Below are 16,558 nucleotides of genomic sequence, written 5' to 3' on the forward strand. Positions count from 1 at the left end.
AAAAGCTAAGGTGAGTGGCAATGACCGCTCATAATGTAGTTTTTGTAGGTCTCTTATCTTATTGCAGTAGTTCACTTCAAACTGAAAAGTTTATTTGGAAGAACTTTCATACATTTTATCTGTCCTTTTGATTTTTCCTTGTCTATAGTCCACGATTCTTTCTTCTCTTTGCCACTGAGGTGACTGACTAGCTCTGTGTGCTGCTTTCAAGATCTTTGTGAACCATATGCCTTTGTCAAGATGTCACATCATCTTCTTTCAGGCTCTGTTTTTTCTGTATTGTTGTTGATATTTTGTTTGCCCTTCACTGCTGCTAATTTTTGAGCTTATGTTTTCAGGAAACGAAAAAAATCTGAGTGTCTTTTTGGGGTAGCAGTTGCTAATTTTGTATGCATCACAGGACATTTGCAGTCTGGATTCTTTTTTCCCATCTACTTTGCATGTATTGACACTGAATATTTGAGAGAGCCTTTTATCTGTGTTTGTGGTCAGCTTTTAACTGGTGTTACTTTCTGGGAACATTGATGCCTTATGTTCATTAGACAGCACAGTAACCTTAGAGATCCTAGTAAGGCTTCTTTGCTGCAAATTTCTGCTTTGAAAGCTAATCATTTATTTCAGTAATTGATTATTGATTTTTTTTTTAGCAAGTTTTGGTTTTCTTATTGTTGTTTTTTGATTTGTCAGTTTGAGTGCTTTTCATCCAAGTAGATGTTTCCTCTTATACAACAGAATAACTTTTTCTGAAACCTTAGGTAAGAGTAGTGAGGAGCCTTTTACAAATCCAGTATTAACCTGATCATTCTTACCTGGGCCTTTGTGGACACACTGTTAAAGCAGTACTTCTTTATTTGTTGCTCATGAGCGGCTACTATTGTAGTATACAAATTGTAGTACCTTGCTTTCTCATTATATTGTTGTGTTTTTTCTAACCTGTAGTTATTTCTAAGCTCTTTAAAAAACCTGTTCTTCTATATAATACAATACAAAGGCATTTTCCAGGCATAGAAATCAGATTGACTGGTTTGTAGTTTCCAGTATCATCTGAGGAATCCTTTTAAAATTTTCATTTGTATGTTCTGAAGCTTGTTCAATTTGAGGCAGTGCCCAAAACATATCACTTGAGAAGTACAGAACTTGTCTTAGAACCTCTTTGACCTTTTCTGTGGTTGTGAATCCTTACACAAATACTTTGTTTAACCTTTTTTGATTCTCTTTCTTTTGTGCTCTTTTTACAGCCAGATTATCTGCATGCCCAGCTGTTTCCTGTCAGGTTTCATACATGTGATGTGTTTGAAAGCAGTTTTATTACTAGCTTTATGCATTTGGCAAGTTGGGTTTAGACCTTTTTGTTCTTGTCCAATTTACATTGAACTTCCAAGACTTTGCTTTTTTGTTTTCTTTGGCTGATTTCCACTTTTGAAGAGTATCTTTTATTTACAGGTGTCTCCCATGCTCTTATACTTAATCATATATGTGATTGAGGAGGAAGGACTGGGATGTGAAAAGACAAGGGAGGGAAAAGCATGCTTTATAAATTAATCAGCTGACTTTTCTTCTCTGTGACTCTAATGAAGTATCTTTAAGCTTTCTTCTGACCTTCAACCTTTTTTGGGGGCTTTCAACTATCCTCTCATTTTAAGCTAATTTCTTGCTCTGAAATCTAAATTTATGGTGTTACTCCTAAAAATCTTATGCCCTCATCCTGCAGAGAAATTTCGTTAAAGGCTGGTTTGGTGTCTTCAACTGCTTTGTACTTTATTCAAAGTAGATCAAGTGTTACTTTGCCTCCTTTGGTAGATCAGCCTAGCTGCTTTGAGTAATAACTCTGATGCTATAATATTTAGATGCTAATGATGGCTCAAGCAATATGGTTAGCAGATTAAACCTTAGGCTACTATGTTTCCTCTGTGGCACACTGGTTTACACATAAATGGTAAAAGACCATTCAGGAGTCATTATTAAGATGCTTGTTGAGTGATCTCTAAGAGAGCACTGACTGTGTTTTTTCTATTTAGGTGTAAACTTTCCCCACGGGGACCGCGGTAGATCCTTTACACCCAGTTGCTTTATCTAACCCGGCCAATGCTCCCTTCAGTATTCGCTGCCTCTCTTCCACTGTAACCCTTTGTGGCACCACGTACAGCTTTCCATTGGGTCACGGCGATTATCGTCCTTCTGTTCCGCTCGGAACAGTCATTATATCCGCCAGTGAATACAAATCTTCACTTTGCAGATGCTGGGTGACTCTAGGGACACGCATCATCCACACAGCCTGGCCTTTCCCCGCTGAGCTCGGCTTACCTGAGCTCTGCCTCGCCTCCCTCGCTGATGCCCGCTCCGCGCTCCTCCGCTGCCCGGCTCCTCGCTCGGGCAGCAGGTGGCAACAGCGGCCCGCACTGCCGCCCTGCCCTGCCCTTCCCTTCCCGGGAGCTCCGCCGCCCTGCCCTTCCCTTCCCGGGAGCTCCACTGCCCTCCCCGGGAGCTCCGCCGCCCTTCCCTTCCCTCCCCGGGAGCTCCACTGCCCTTCCCGGGAGCTCCGCCGCCCTTCCCTTCCCTCCCCGGGAGCTCCGCCGCCGGCAGAGCGGAGCCGCTGCCGCAGCGCCCGGGAGGCGCCCGGCCGGGCAAGGCGCTCGACCTTGCGGCTCCGAGGCGCTGCCTCTCGGCACAGTGCTCACCCAGGGAATAACTCCTTTAAACTAGCTCCCAGTGTAAGGAAGAGAGAGCGTGATGCGAAGATGGTAGAGGGGCTTGTTTGCTGTGTCTATGAATCATCCATGATAGGGGAGGGTAAGAAAGAGTGCCGGGGAAATTATGTTCTTTGCTTAGTCTGAGTGCCCACTGCTCCCCGTGCTGCAGTCAGTTTGTTGGTGTTCCTGTACCTGTCACTTTGAGGTACCTGGATTTCTCCTACTTACTGCTTTCTTGTCTTTTGTTTTGTTGTTACCCACAGGCAATGAAAGATCAGGTTAATTTCTGTTCTGCTGTTTCACATGAGACCTCCCCAAGCAATGGGTGTTAAGTTCTGTTTCAGTGTAATGTGTTTTCTGTTTTTAGGGAAGTTGCAATTACTTTTGCTACCTAGATACAAAATATAGCTCACTGTTATTGAACTGGGACAACATCCACTGCCTCCCATAATCTTAAAGTCCTCAGTAGGCCAAAGTTAATTTTGAGACTGTAAAATATATACATATGTTATGTTACTGTATATATAATGGTTGCAAATAACTTTTAGGTTTTTTTTTCTTCTAATGTATGTATTTTGGTTTTCTGTGTACATGGGCATTTGGTGTTTTTTTGTTATCCCAGCCTTTATTTCCTTGAATTAATACCAGCTTTTGAGAAATGCTTTGGAGTGTGAAAAAAGATGGAACTTAAACCATATACAGGCATCCATCTGTGCTCAGCTATGACAGTATTGTGATTTGAATTAGTAAAGCTGTGTCATCTGTCATGTACCTAGCCAAAAATCTTTTTGCATTATTTTCATAATCCCACCACACTTAAAACGTGGTGTCACAAGATCACAAGATCATTACATCACTTTCTTAGCATCTGTAGCTCCTTAGTGCTCTAGCTTCAGAATATTTGGTGAAAGGCTTAACGTGCCTTAATACGATGAAATCCCTGGTGTGTTTACCCAGACATCAGACAGGGCAGACATGTAGAATACTAAGCAGCATCTAATATGCTTTCTGCAGTGCCAAAAATAAAATTTTAATTTGATTTGGAGAATTAGTTGAGAGTAGTTAGTTTTTTTTTCAGTGAGATACTACCACCATTTGACAGAAGGAAAGAAAAATTTAGATTTGAGAGGAAATCTCTCAAATGTTTTGTTTTTGTAATTCTTGAGCAAGAAAATTTGCATTTTGAGTTGTGACTAAAACAATTGCTTGTACAGCAATTATAGGCAAATGAGGACAAAATAGGCTTTGCACAATGCTTGAAACCCTATACACTTCCACACAGTGCGTCCTAACTAATTCTGCCCCTATGGACACTGGTATCACACCCAACTGGTTAGCTGAAACCATTAGCAGGAAAAGCTCATTTCTGAATGATAATGTGTGTCTTCATGGCTAAAGGAACTTGCAGTACTTTCTGTTGTAAATCATCAAACAGCAACATTCCATGTGGTGTGTGTATAATGATTTAAGCTAGGTGATGTTACAGAAGATTAGATGGTAGAGAATTTCAGAGAGACCTAGCAAGGGGCAGACATGCAGCTCAAGTGTAGGTTTTTTAGAAAGAGCATTCTAAACATTTAGTCTGGCTACTGAATAAGGCAAGTTATGTAATATTGCCTGCTAATTTCTGCCTCAGGCTATTAGTCTGTATAAATATGAACATTTTAGCAGTATAAATGATCTTGCGTTCCAGCTGAAATTCTGACCCTTCAACCTTTTGCTTTCTTTGAAGTTGCTGAAAGTTTTGCAGTTGGCTTTGGTGAGTCTAGGATTTCATAGAAATACTTTAAGTGATGGAGAAGTCAACATATCCCATGAAACATTGTTCAAAAGGTTGATTTCCCTCACTTTTAGCACTTTAAATATGCTTTCCATAGTGAATTTGCCAGATTAATTTGTAGATACCCTTCATTCTTTCATGCTTTTGGTCTGTGAAATTACAAAGCCATCTACTTGCAGGTATCTTGTCATGCAGGTATGTAATCGTGTAGCTTCTTAACTTTCTTTGTGTAAGTTAAATAGATCAAGCAACTCAATAGAGAGACAAGTTCTTGAGGTTATTCTGCTATCTCCTTTGTTGGTCTTTTTTTGATAGTACACCGGTTCTAACTCAAGTCCAAAAATTGCTTTAGCTTCTGGCCGAATTCCTTGAGAGTTAGGTTAGTCATTGATTGCAAAGAGTACAATCAAAGCAGTTCTTTGGGTGAGTTTTGGTCTGGTCAGCAGAGAGCAGGTCTCTCATTAACATTGCCACCTGGGTTTCATTGAGGATTAATCACTATTTTTAATATCTTTCTTTAAAATGTTGATAAAGATATTGGCAGTAAGCTGAGCATAGAGTCCTATGAAAACCTAAGATACTCTCTCCTTTGTGGTAATGTTTAAGAGCAATTACAATTTCAGATCTATGAGCTGGGCAGTTTTTAACTCATTTAGTTTTGATAAATAATTTTATGTAAGTATTCTAAATTGCCAACTGGACGCACTAGGAGACCCATTAACTATGCACTAACTGTGGATAAATTGAGGAGAAAAAAAGCTAAGATCCCAAGTTAGTTGCTTACTGCACAGAATCTATTATTCAGAGAAAAAAATGTGTGCTGGGTATCTGCCCTGATAACTTTATTAAATACAGCAGTTCACTACTGCATGGTTCCAAATACATTTCTTCTTCTTCCTCCTCCCTCCTGCACTTTGTTTGAATTTATAATTTATAATGAACTCCCTAAAGCAAGAAATAAAAAGCTTGTCTCTTTGCTTATGGACTACACTTCTCAGAGTTAGAGAATGACTTTGTTTGCTGTGAGCTATTTTAAAAGAAACAGATTAGGTGGGATTAAATCAAAAACCAGCAAATTTGAATTCTGAAAAAAATCCACATATAATTCAAAGTCACAATTAGTTTGAAGCCTGAAGCTTTATTTGTATTCCGGCTAAGTCTTGCTAATGTCTTCCAGTTACACAATCACTGCTACAATTAACCTGTGGAACTCCTGGTCTTGATGCCATTGAAACCAAGATTGAAAGGCATTTCAGCCTATATGGATCTAAAAGAAAAGCTTAACATACGGGAAGCCCAAATTTTATGTCACCTGAATCATGAATTTAAAGCTACAGGTCATGTCTGTCTTCAGACAGGTTGATACACAATGCCAGACCTACTGCATATGTGGTTTTGGAGCTGATGTGTTTGTACAGTTTGTTTTTATAGTGTGCACTGTAAATACATACTGACACGTAAACATCCCCAAAATATATTTCTCAGATATCATGTTCTAGTAGTCTACCCCAAAAAAATACATACTTGACAGGTATGACAAGCTTTCTTTTGAGAACCTCTAAATGAAATGCCTGTGGCATGCTGTACTACCTTAACCAGAAAGTGAAAAAGCTTAGTACAAACTGATACTGAAATAAATGCCAAGAGCATTGGGGGTTTTTTATAGCAGCAATTATATTTTCAGTAACAGAAATTCTTATATACAAAATATACCAATATGCCAATATTAATTATATGTTGAATTCCTGTTCTTGAAATGCTTTAAAGATAACATTTAAAGGTCAGGGCATTCACCTAGAGAACAACCCCCAAGTAAAATAATGGATCGTGATTATGTGTTTTTAAACTTATTTAAATGTGTCCTATATAATTTGCATTTGTGTACTATGTTAAGCCTTAAGTAATGTTTTGGGAGTTATCATAGTGACCCTTTTCAGTCTGTGTAAAATATTGAATCCTGCCACTCAGTCTCGCACTTCAAATTCACTCCCCGATGGGCAGCCCCTGGCAGGTTCATTGAGACTGTTTGCTCCTCTATGCACTGTAGTTTAAAATACACAAAATCTGGTAAAATGCCAGTCTTTTCCCAACCTTCCTATATCCCACACCCATGTTTTTTTCACCTGCCAAATTCAAACAAATCTTATCTAAACAATTAAGATAAGCACTGAAGTACTCTCTATAGTCAAATCAGCAAACCTCTCAAAGCCAGAACTGAAATACAATCTCTCTAAATTAAACAGTCTACAATGGCAATCATGTTTGTATTTAAACATTTTATTCTGAAAGGATTACAGCATTGCTCTCCACTTTTTTTTTCCTGCCTAGACAAGAAGGCGACATACTGAGTCAAACAAAATATATTTCTTCTCTATGAGCTGAACTTGCACTCTTTTTGTAAACAAACTGTATAGGTGTATGAAGTTTGACTTCACATAATCAGTAACTGCTGTCCTTAACAAAGTAGGCACTTGTTTGAAATGTATGTAATGTAACTGTTTATATTAACTGTGTACAGCTATATAAAAGCTGGTGATATATTTTGTTGTATGTGTGAATATATATTTACATATATGTAGAAAACCTCTATTGGTACAGTTTTTATATAAGCGATACAAGTTAGGGAACAAGACAACTGTCTTAAAGTTCTCTAAAAGTTGAGTTATGTTTATAAGAGAAAAATAATGGCAAAGATTCACTCCTTTCAATGAAGTCTCCTAGTTTTGTTACTTCACGTTTTGCAAAACATATTCATGCTTAATTGATTCTTATTTTACTGCTTCCTAGATAGGTGAATGCATGTTCTTGAAGGTATTTAAAATTCTTAAGTTGTTTAAAAACACTCAACTCAAGAAGCAACAACTCAATCCATAGCTTCTGCTTGGAAATTTTGTTTACTGTTCTGGTTTCTTACACCAGCTTTAGATCAAGGTGAATTACTGCTACAGTAAAACTGTGTGCAAGCAGTTCTAAGTGGTGTCTTGCCTCTGATCCATGCTGTATGTATCTGTGCTTAAGCTCCAGTCTCCCTTGTGCTTTGTGCACTTTAACATTGTCAGGATGGAGACTTTGTCTTAATAGACAAATATATCACAAAGGTAATGAGGGCAAGAAGGTAAGTAATAATATGAAGTTATTAATTTATGCTAACTTTACTCAGTGTGGCTATACCCCACCTACCAATTTTCAGTGGGGGTGGGGGGGATGGTTTGAAAGTTATGCAAGTTATGTTTAAGAATTCTTTTCTTCCACTTATTTTCTCAGGATCTTTAAAAATTATATAGTCATGACCCTTGACCTTGTGATTGCTGCAATATTTTTGCATTGCTTAGGGACATAAGGTTTTAGCACTGTTGTGTAAACACGGCCTTTATTTCAAAAAGCCCCATTTGGGGTTTAACTTTCTGCATTGGAGATTCACATTTCTATTACTTAAGATAAGGAAAAATCCCAAAAAAATAACATTAGTTGTCAAGCTGTTGAACTATTACAGATAAAAATATGACCTTGTTCATGTTAGATGATTGATGCCAAAAGTGACATGGGGGGAAAAAGAAGAAAACAGTGGGGAAGGGGGTAGGGTTGGGAGGTGGGTGTGTGAAGGAGGGGGGAACCAAGGGATATGAAGTTTTGGAGTTGTGGATTTTCTATGTAACCAATAAGAGACTGTTTTGCAGATTAGTTCATTTTCAAATATAAATAGTAAGTATTTATTGGATGTAAATCTGGGTTTATTTTGCAAGTAGCTTCATATTACATCCAAACATAATCTTTATAGGAGCAAAAGAAGCCATTGCATTTTGATCACTTTCTTAGGCTCTTTTAGCTCTTCTGTTGATGAGGACACTGATGCAGGTGTTTTTTCTTCTACTTCTGAATGGAGCAGTTCAGCTGTCAGTCTTTCCAATGAACCTGATGAAATTGTCTGCCTTAAGACTTTTTTCCTGGTTTGCTTGTTTTTGTATGTGTCATGTTCTTGCATTTTCCACCAAAGACACCTGTCAGAGAAGACTTCCATTCTGTATTCACAGAACAATTCTATACATATTCTGTATCTATTCTTTTTCTTTGTTTGTTGATAAAAGCGTAAGTTGATCAATCTATGTATCATCTGATTTGTTTTTCTTGTATCAAAGTTCTCAATTTTTTAAGGTGTTACCGGTATGCTAGTTTTCTAATGGGGTTGGATTTTGACCACTTTCAATTTACTGCCTGCACATTTTTCTTGAGGAGGCTATTGTTTTTAATTAACTCTGAAATAATAACTCAAGGAAGATCATTCAAAGTGACACATGGGACCTACTCATGTGCCACCTTTATCTTGCAAATAATCCTTTTTAGATAATTTAGAGTAAGTCCTGTGAAATTTGGATGAATGAATTTTAATCATACCATTCTGCCTAAAAAAAAAAAATGTAGTAATTTTGAGACTCTAGTTATATAAGGCTTACTGTTTCTAATTTTCTACATATTGATATAGGTTCTTAATAACAACAGAGTCGGTTTTTTGTTGCAAGATTGGTTGATGCCTTTTCAGTTTCTTTCACTCTTCAGCTTACAGTAAATATTCTTGGGGTACAGATAGTTTCAGTGGAGCAGAAATACCTGAGGATCAAAGGCTGGAAAAAGTACCATGGAAGCTGGAACCTCTGAGTATCCTGTAATTTTCATGTTAGAGTCTCATGAAGGGTGTAACAGCTGAGAACCCCCCAGATGTGTGCCACACACAGAACTATGTGGCAAGAGTACTGTGGTTAGTTGCTGCAGAAGCAGGAGGTCCTTCACTCAGCGAAGAAGAATAGATCTCCCTTTGTGTATTGCTGTACTGACCATCTGTTTCTGCCATTTGTCAGAGCAGTTGTGAAGTCTTGCAGAAGCTCCTGGTGCTTTTCTGGAGAAAGAGAGCAGATGTGCAAGTGAGGAGGCAAAGATGTGCAGGAGGGAAAAAGGAGTGGTCTCTTGAAGCAATACTGCTTGGTTTTTGGAGAGTCACGGAGAAGTCAGTTGGGCTGGAAATCAGCAGGAAGGACTTGGATGGGTGGTTTGCACGTGTGTCTCCCTGAAGGATGGATCTGAGCAGGGCAGTACAGGTTCAGATGTGGTTTTAATCCAGCTACTGCTTCTTTATGAGGATTTAAACTCTAATCTGTTATCAGTCAAGTAGGATTTGGAAAATGCTGAGTCAGTTTTTTAGGAGACAGCAGTGCTTCCAGGAGGTTTCAAGGAGACAATTTTAGATGGAGTCCAGAGACAGAAAAGCTTAGGAAGTATACTTGGAAAGGCCAGAGAAATGGAGTGTGATTTGAAACCTGCCCTGAGAAAAGGGAAAGCTAAGACTAAGAATTCAGATGAATACCAGTTTTCTGAAAGTCATCCATATGTGATTGTGCTAATGAGAGTTTTATGACACAAAAGTTGGATCCAAAGGGTCTGGTTTATAACACTTTTTTTCATTCTGAAATTCTACTCAGTGGGAAACTGAATTTTGGCCTTTTCATTTTAAAAGGAAATTCCAAAGTTTTGGACTTTGAAACAAAATTGGGTTTCCAAGGACTGGGTAGCTGTATGTAAGTGGTAGTATTGGTGGATTTAAATTCATAGCCGCAGGGAAATGTAGATTAGTTGTATCTGTGTTGCCTATCGGCTTTGGTTTAGTGGCAGCTGGTAGTTCATGTGCTCCTAGATAAATGAATATCCACAGCAGTGATCTGTCTAACAAAGGAAAAAGTCCAGCAACTTTGTTTTACAGTCTTCCTGACATTACACTGGGCATCCTACAGCTTCCTGCTGATGGTGTTTACTCATACCTTTTCTCTTCAGGATTACATTTGCTGGCAAAACGTTTGATCTTATTGGCTTGATTACTGACTTGCCCTGAAGACTTGAGGGTGGTGATAGTTTATTGTTTGGTTTATTTTTTGCATTTTGCTTTATCATTGTGATTTTTTTTTTTTGGTGGGTTTTTTGGGGTTTTTTTTAATTGTCTCTGTTCTAACTTGCCTTCTGTGTATATGGAAGAAGATCTATCAGTTTTCACTTCAAAAATGCTTCTGAATACTATCATGTGCCCTAAACTCACTTTTTACCAGCAACATATCCTCCTGTCAGGGGATGTAACTTATACAGTTGCAAATCAATTGATATTAATAAGAATAGTAAATATTTTTCTTTCTGTTTGGGTTTTTCTTTTTCTAGCTTCAATCTAATATCTAAATTGGCTTTTCTAATGTGAGTTTGCATGTATATATTTTTACTCAATTTATATTGCAGAAATACAGAATTGAAAGGAAACTCTTCCATTCTGCTAAAATGTTTGTATTCTGCCATTAGATATAATTTCTGTCACAAAGATACCAGGTCAGATTTCCATGTACATTGTGACCAAAACAGTGAAAATACCAGGAAAGCTGAGGAGCAGCAATAGTTCCCTGACCCCTTTAATCTGGCTACAAATCCTTTGAAATTTCTTCTTCTCTGTCCTTTATAGTATCAACGAATCATTTGTGATTGACCCCCAGCGCCTCATTTTACTGGGTGGATTTTTCGTAGTCATATGTTGACCCTGGCTTGCTTAAATAGAAAAAAAAATTGTTGATTTGGAATTCCATTTTGGGGGTTTTTTGTGCATATCTGGATGTACTTGGTTCAAATTTGATTTAATCTTAGCTATATATATATGTATATATACACAATTATATATATACATCAAATAATTTTACAGTGTTAGGGCTTGAAACTGAAGCTGGTTTCATTGGCAGCAGCGGCAGTAGGAATGCAAGAAAATAACAAAACTGTGAGATCCTGACAGTAAGAACTAAATTCCTGGGTCTGATGTGATTAAAGTTCTTTCTGTTAGAGCAAAAGCCAATAGTTATTCTTCACTTTCATAGTAGTCAAGGCCAGGAAATTTCAATGACAGCTTTGAAACAAGAAAAAAATCACTTTCTAAACCAGTGACATGGGTGAAAACATCCAGCGACTGCAAGACTGATGCAAATGCTTCTCCAGTTGTTTGCATCAAAGTATACTGGAATTGCTGCATGGCTAAAAATATTTTCACACGAGGAAATGGATCTTTGTCTGTGTTTCATCATTCTGTTGCCACCACATATGGAATCCTTTGGTTAGATGTTTGTGTCGTCATGCTGATTGTAAGGGGGCATGTTTAACTAGTAAGCTTGGCTGCATAAGGAAACATCATTGTCTTTTTCAGTTCAAATTGTCTAGATAATGGAATTAAATATACAATAGTTCTGATTTCTTTTGCCAGCTATTATGTGCTGTAAGGCAATGCTGCAGGTTTGCCTATGAACAGAAGCTCATGTCCTGACTCCTCAGAGTATGGGGAGCACACCTAAGGTGAACATGGAAAAATCCTAGTGAGATGTTGGAGTGCTACTTATGGACATATACAGGTTTAGATGAAACACATAGAAAAATATTTCTCCTTGGAAGAGGAGACTTGAAGGATATATCATAGGATCTAACTTCTCCATGTCCTTGTCTCAGACTGATTTGTTTTAAGCAGCTCCCTGAAGTATGCACACTCTTCTGCATACCTGTTTTGTTGAAAGTACACAGACATGGCACCATTGTGTTTGCCAGGCGTTCTCTTATCTCCTGCAAGCATTCAAACAAAAGTGTTCTATTGCTCCCTGAGTAATCCGTGGGTGATCTTAACATTCAGCAAAAGGCAGGGCACTTTTTATGTTAAATTTCTTAGCGCAGGAGTGGACAGTCTCTGGAAGGAAGGGGGATGGAGTAGGGAGAAGACAGCCACAATTCAAAGTAAATAGTTGAAGGGCTGTGAGTGTGTTCATGTATGCAAACATTGCCTAAGCATAAAAGTGCTGAAATGTTAGATAGTATAAATCGAGTTTCATAATATATCCTGGCTTTAATAAATCTGTTTGTATATAGGCTTTGATGTTAGTGTTTTCTTAAAGTAGAGCTCTCAAGCCTATCTAGACCCAGTTTCTATTTGCATGCTAATTTTAGTGGCCAGTTCTACAAGGCAAATTTGGCACATTTTTAAGCATGCAGATAATCTTATTGAGCAACAGGGATTATTAAATACTATGTATTTATACCGTGCCTTGTGTAGAGGGCACCTTTAAGTCTCTGTTGCAACAATTACACTTGGATGGGGGAGGGAATTTTAAAAATACCCCAAATAATTAGAAGCAGCTTTTTGCATGCACCCCCTATCCCAAAAGAAAATGAAAAACCTGTTGCTTCCTGAACTGTTAACTGTTCCATTGGCATTATCTGCTATATTTCTTTCTGGTAAGGGAAATGTAGAAAAATCATATTATTTCTGAAAAAATAAAGGCTTAGAAAATTATTTCTTGGTTGAGTCCTAGAAGTTAGCTTTTTGCCCTGCGTAGAGATACACTGTGACCTGCTTAGTTTAGTCAAGGTCAACACTTTTTTTGTTTATAATGTTCTTATACTGCAACTAAAACTATGTCTCAGGCCTGGAAAGGGGAAACATGATGAGTCCCAGACTCAGAGTGCTATCTCTAGGTGCTTTAGAGCAATCAAAAACACATGAGCTTGAATTATATTCTGTAGTCTTTAGGTGTATACAGAATTTCTCTGTGACAGTTAAGGACATGGATTTATAGGGCAAAAAATAACCTGATGCTGGGTCTCTATCTCTGATCAATGATTCAATTTCTAGATTAATCTCACCTAGGGAATTATTCAGCTTATTGTACAAGTGCACTCACACACCACACACACACACACACAAAAAAAAAGCCCATTACAGAAAAAGAGTACAAATTAATGAAGTGCAAAGTAGGAAAAGACTGGTATAGTATAGTAAAAATTATTCAATTATAATAAAAATTATTTATTGCTATTACATATTCTAGTGCAACATTCTAAATTTCAAGATGTAAATATGGATGAGGAAAATTGGATTTATATAGCTTTTAAATGAAGGGTCACTGTGCTTGCAAAAATATGAAAGAGGAAGACTGAAAAGCACTATTTGAAAAATAAATGTATTAGGTGAGAAGGATTTTTCAGTAGTTAGCACAAATATTTCCTGTACCTTATAAAATGTTTCTATAACAAGTGGGGATTCAGGGTTCCTTCTCTAAGTGTGCGTACCTCTTGATGATTTTTTTTTTTTTTTTAATTGAGTTAGGTAGGTAGAAATCAGTCTCTTTGAGCTGTTCCTCTGGTGTTTTTTGATGCTGAAAAAAATACAGCGTGTGTGGCGCCAGAATTGGTTGGGAACAGGAAGGGCATATTTTGTATCCATACTAAATGTGTCGGCTTAGTGCATAGAAGACTTGACCCTTGTCAGGTGTTTTGAAGTTAACTGGCTGACTTATGGATTAATGAGTTTAAGGCTGAAGTCAACCAGCGACAGGAATGAGCTTTGTTGTGTGAGTGTGTGTGTGTGGCTGCGGTGCAGATTTACAAATTTTTATAATGCTTTCAGCTGGACCATGAAAGTCTGATGTAAAGCTTATCTCTGATCTCTGACTATGGCCATACTCATGGGATCATGTTTGTGTGTTTGGGGGGAGGGAGATGAATTCTTTAACACTTGACACCTGGCTCTGCCAGGTTTCTAGCTATACTCCTAGATACGGCACTATTCAAGGCATTAATAAAGTTAAAACCCTTAAGCTGTATGACCAGTAGGTTATAAATGTTGCTGAGTATTGTGACCAGTCTTTCTTTCACAGGTGGATTATCATCCTGAACAACTCTTTTTTCTTTTCTCTTTTTTATAGCTGTTGTGAACTTGGACAACTCTGTGGTTGACCTAGAGACACTGCAAGCCCTGTATGAGAATGTGAGTAATCAGAGGAAGTCCATAAAATATAGGAATATTGTGTATCCATGTGAAGGTATTTTTACTTGGCATCAATAACATCCAGAAAGCTTGTAGAACAAGTCCTATTTTGAAGTGTCTTTATTTTCCCCAAAAGCAATGATGCCAAGTACATTAATTGCATTTATTGCCATTGTGTGTTTTATGAAGTGCATGTATTTCTACATAAGTAACACGATCAACTTCTAGATTACTAAATAGACATTTGTTTTGCTCATTTTTTTGCTTCTTGGGTGTGGCAGTCTTTGCTCAATGGTATCAAACTTTACACTCCGCATCTTTCACTTCATTTTGTAATTTCACTAACATAAAAATACTGTTCAATTAAAAAAAAAAAGAGTTTTGATAACAGAAATCATTCTCTTTGTGGAACTGGAACATTTAATTATTTTTGCTTCAGGGATTACACCAAAATAAGCTTAACTCTTTGAAAGGGAAAAAATTTATCTAATGTAATGAAATAAAAGTAGTATAAACTTCCAAGGGCTTCATAAATGTCTGATAGTAATAATCAGAGATTTGACCTCTAGGTATGTAAAATCAAAGATTCAGAATATGCTCAGGCACGTTCTAAAACTTGACAAAACCTGTCACATAAAAAAAAATTCAAAATCACGTCTCTTAGGAGCATATTTCTGCCTTCAGCTGAGGCCAGTGAACATCACCCCTTTCTGTGGGTGCATTGCCTGGACATGTGGAGGTCTGGCTAGACATCTCTGGAAAGAGTGAGGAGGCTTTCTCTTTGCCCCCCAAAGAACCTGGAAATATGAGACCTAAAGCCATGAGCCACAGAATAGTATTGAAGGCCAATGTATGCTGTTGTACTGGATCCTTAACTTCCCTCATGCAGTTGTGATAATGTCAATTAATTTTACACCTTTCAGATATTTGGTTTTCACACTTTAGCTTTTAGTCACCTGCTTTGGAATGATTTGATGGTTTATTAAGTCCCTCTAAATAATCCACTTTGAGGTGCAGAAAGAGAGACAGTAACTCTAGTCCACTTTACAGAAAAAACTGAGGAGCTAAACAAAACAGAAAAATCCAGAAGTCTGACATGAGCTAGAAAGGGCTTTTACTATTCATCCCTGAAGAACTAGGTTACCCATCACTGCTTGGGAAGGTCAAAAGAAAAAAACCTATTCTAACAACCCTCCAAATCTCTATGAAGACTTGTCTTCTTTTCTCTACAGCATTTCTGTTTGGGCCTATGGTATTTTATTTTAATTTATTTTTAATCTGCATCCTTACACAGTACAGATATATCCCATGCCATACAGTTTTAGCATGCAAAAAATTCAAATTAATTTTATATGTTACATATGTTTGAATGTGAGAGATTTTCTTGTGGGAAGTATGGAATAGATACTGCAGTCACAATCAGTTTTTGCATACTTCCCTCTCTTATAGTGAACAATATTTTTTTTTATTTTAGTTTGAAAAAATATTCCTCTTATGTTGATAATGTACTAATACTTTTCAAATGTTTACTTAATGTCATCTCTAATATACTTCAGAATCCAAATATAATGGATTATTTGCAAATTTGCGGTTCATTGAAGTAGACAAATGTCATTGTGTTAATTTTATAATTACCTTCACTTATTACAGAAAATGTCTAGGAAATTTCCTGATTAAGGAAAATACCATACGCTAATCTTAGGAAAGACTCAAATTTTTCAAATGTCTAATGTATTTCTTTGCTTTGAGTAGAAAACAGACCAGTCAAACTTTATTATATTTGCTTGGGCACAAGACAGACAAAAAACCCCAAAACCACAACAAAAAAACACAACCAAAAACCAAACAGAGAACAAGAAGAGCCCTCAGTTTACTTGGAGAGGGTTTTATAAGGGAACTTGAATTTTAATCCTGGATCTTCTTTTTGATTAAACTGTGTCTTGAAAGACACTTTCTTTCTAGTTGACTTTTGTTTTCTTTTTTTCCTTTCAGCTTTTTGTCAAAACACTTCAGACCTTGCATTTTCTTCCCTTGCTAGCTTCACTAATTATAACAATATTGTTCAATAACAGTTGTAAGCAATGGGTGGTACCAGAGAGCCTGGCATGTTTGATTCCTCCCTTATTTCTCAATCTCATCCTGTGTTCTAAGTGGGAATAACTTTGCAGCATTCATTTACTTTGTAGCCATTAACTTAATTTTTAGCTCTTTGGGTTTATTTATTGGATTGAGATGATTTTTTTTTTTTTCTGGATATTTAAATACCACTGT

General features: G+C 37.3%; 1 protein-coding gene across 1 annotated transcript in view; it reads left to right on the forward strand.

The window, feature by feature from the left end:
- Positions 1–16,558, forward strand: part of FMN2 (formin 2) — a 154,099-nt gene that overhangs the window by 70,894 nt on the left and 66,647 nt on the right. The window contains exon 9 of the mRNA XM_033512685.1: positions 14,226–14,287. Coding sequence (XP_033368576.1) covers positions 14,226–14,287 — 62 coding nt within the window. The remainder of the gene's footprint in view (positions 1–14,225; positions 14,288–16,558) is intronic.

The sequence above is a fragment of the Parus major genome, chromosome 3, assembly GCF_001522545.3.
Source record: "Parus major isolate Abel chromosome 3, Parus_major1.1, whole genome shotgun sequence".
NCBI lineage: Eukaryota > Metazoa > Chordata > Aves > Passeriformes > Paridae > Parus > Parus major.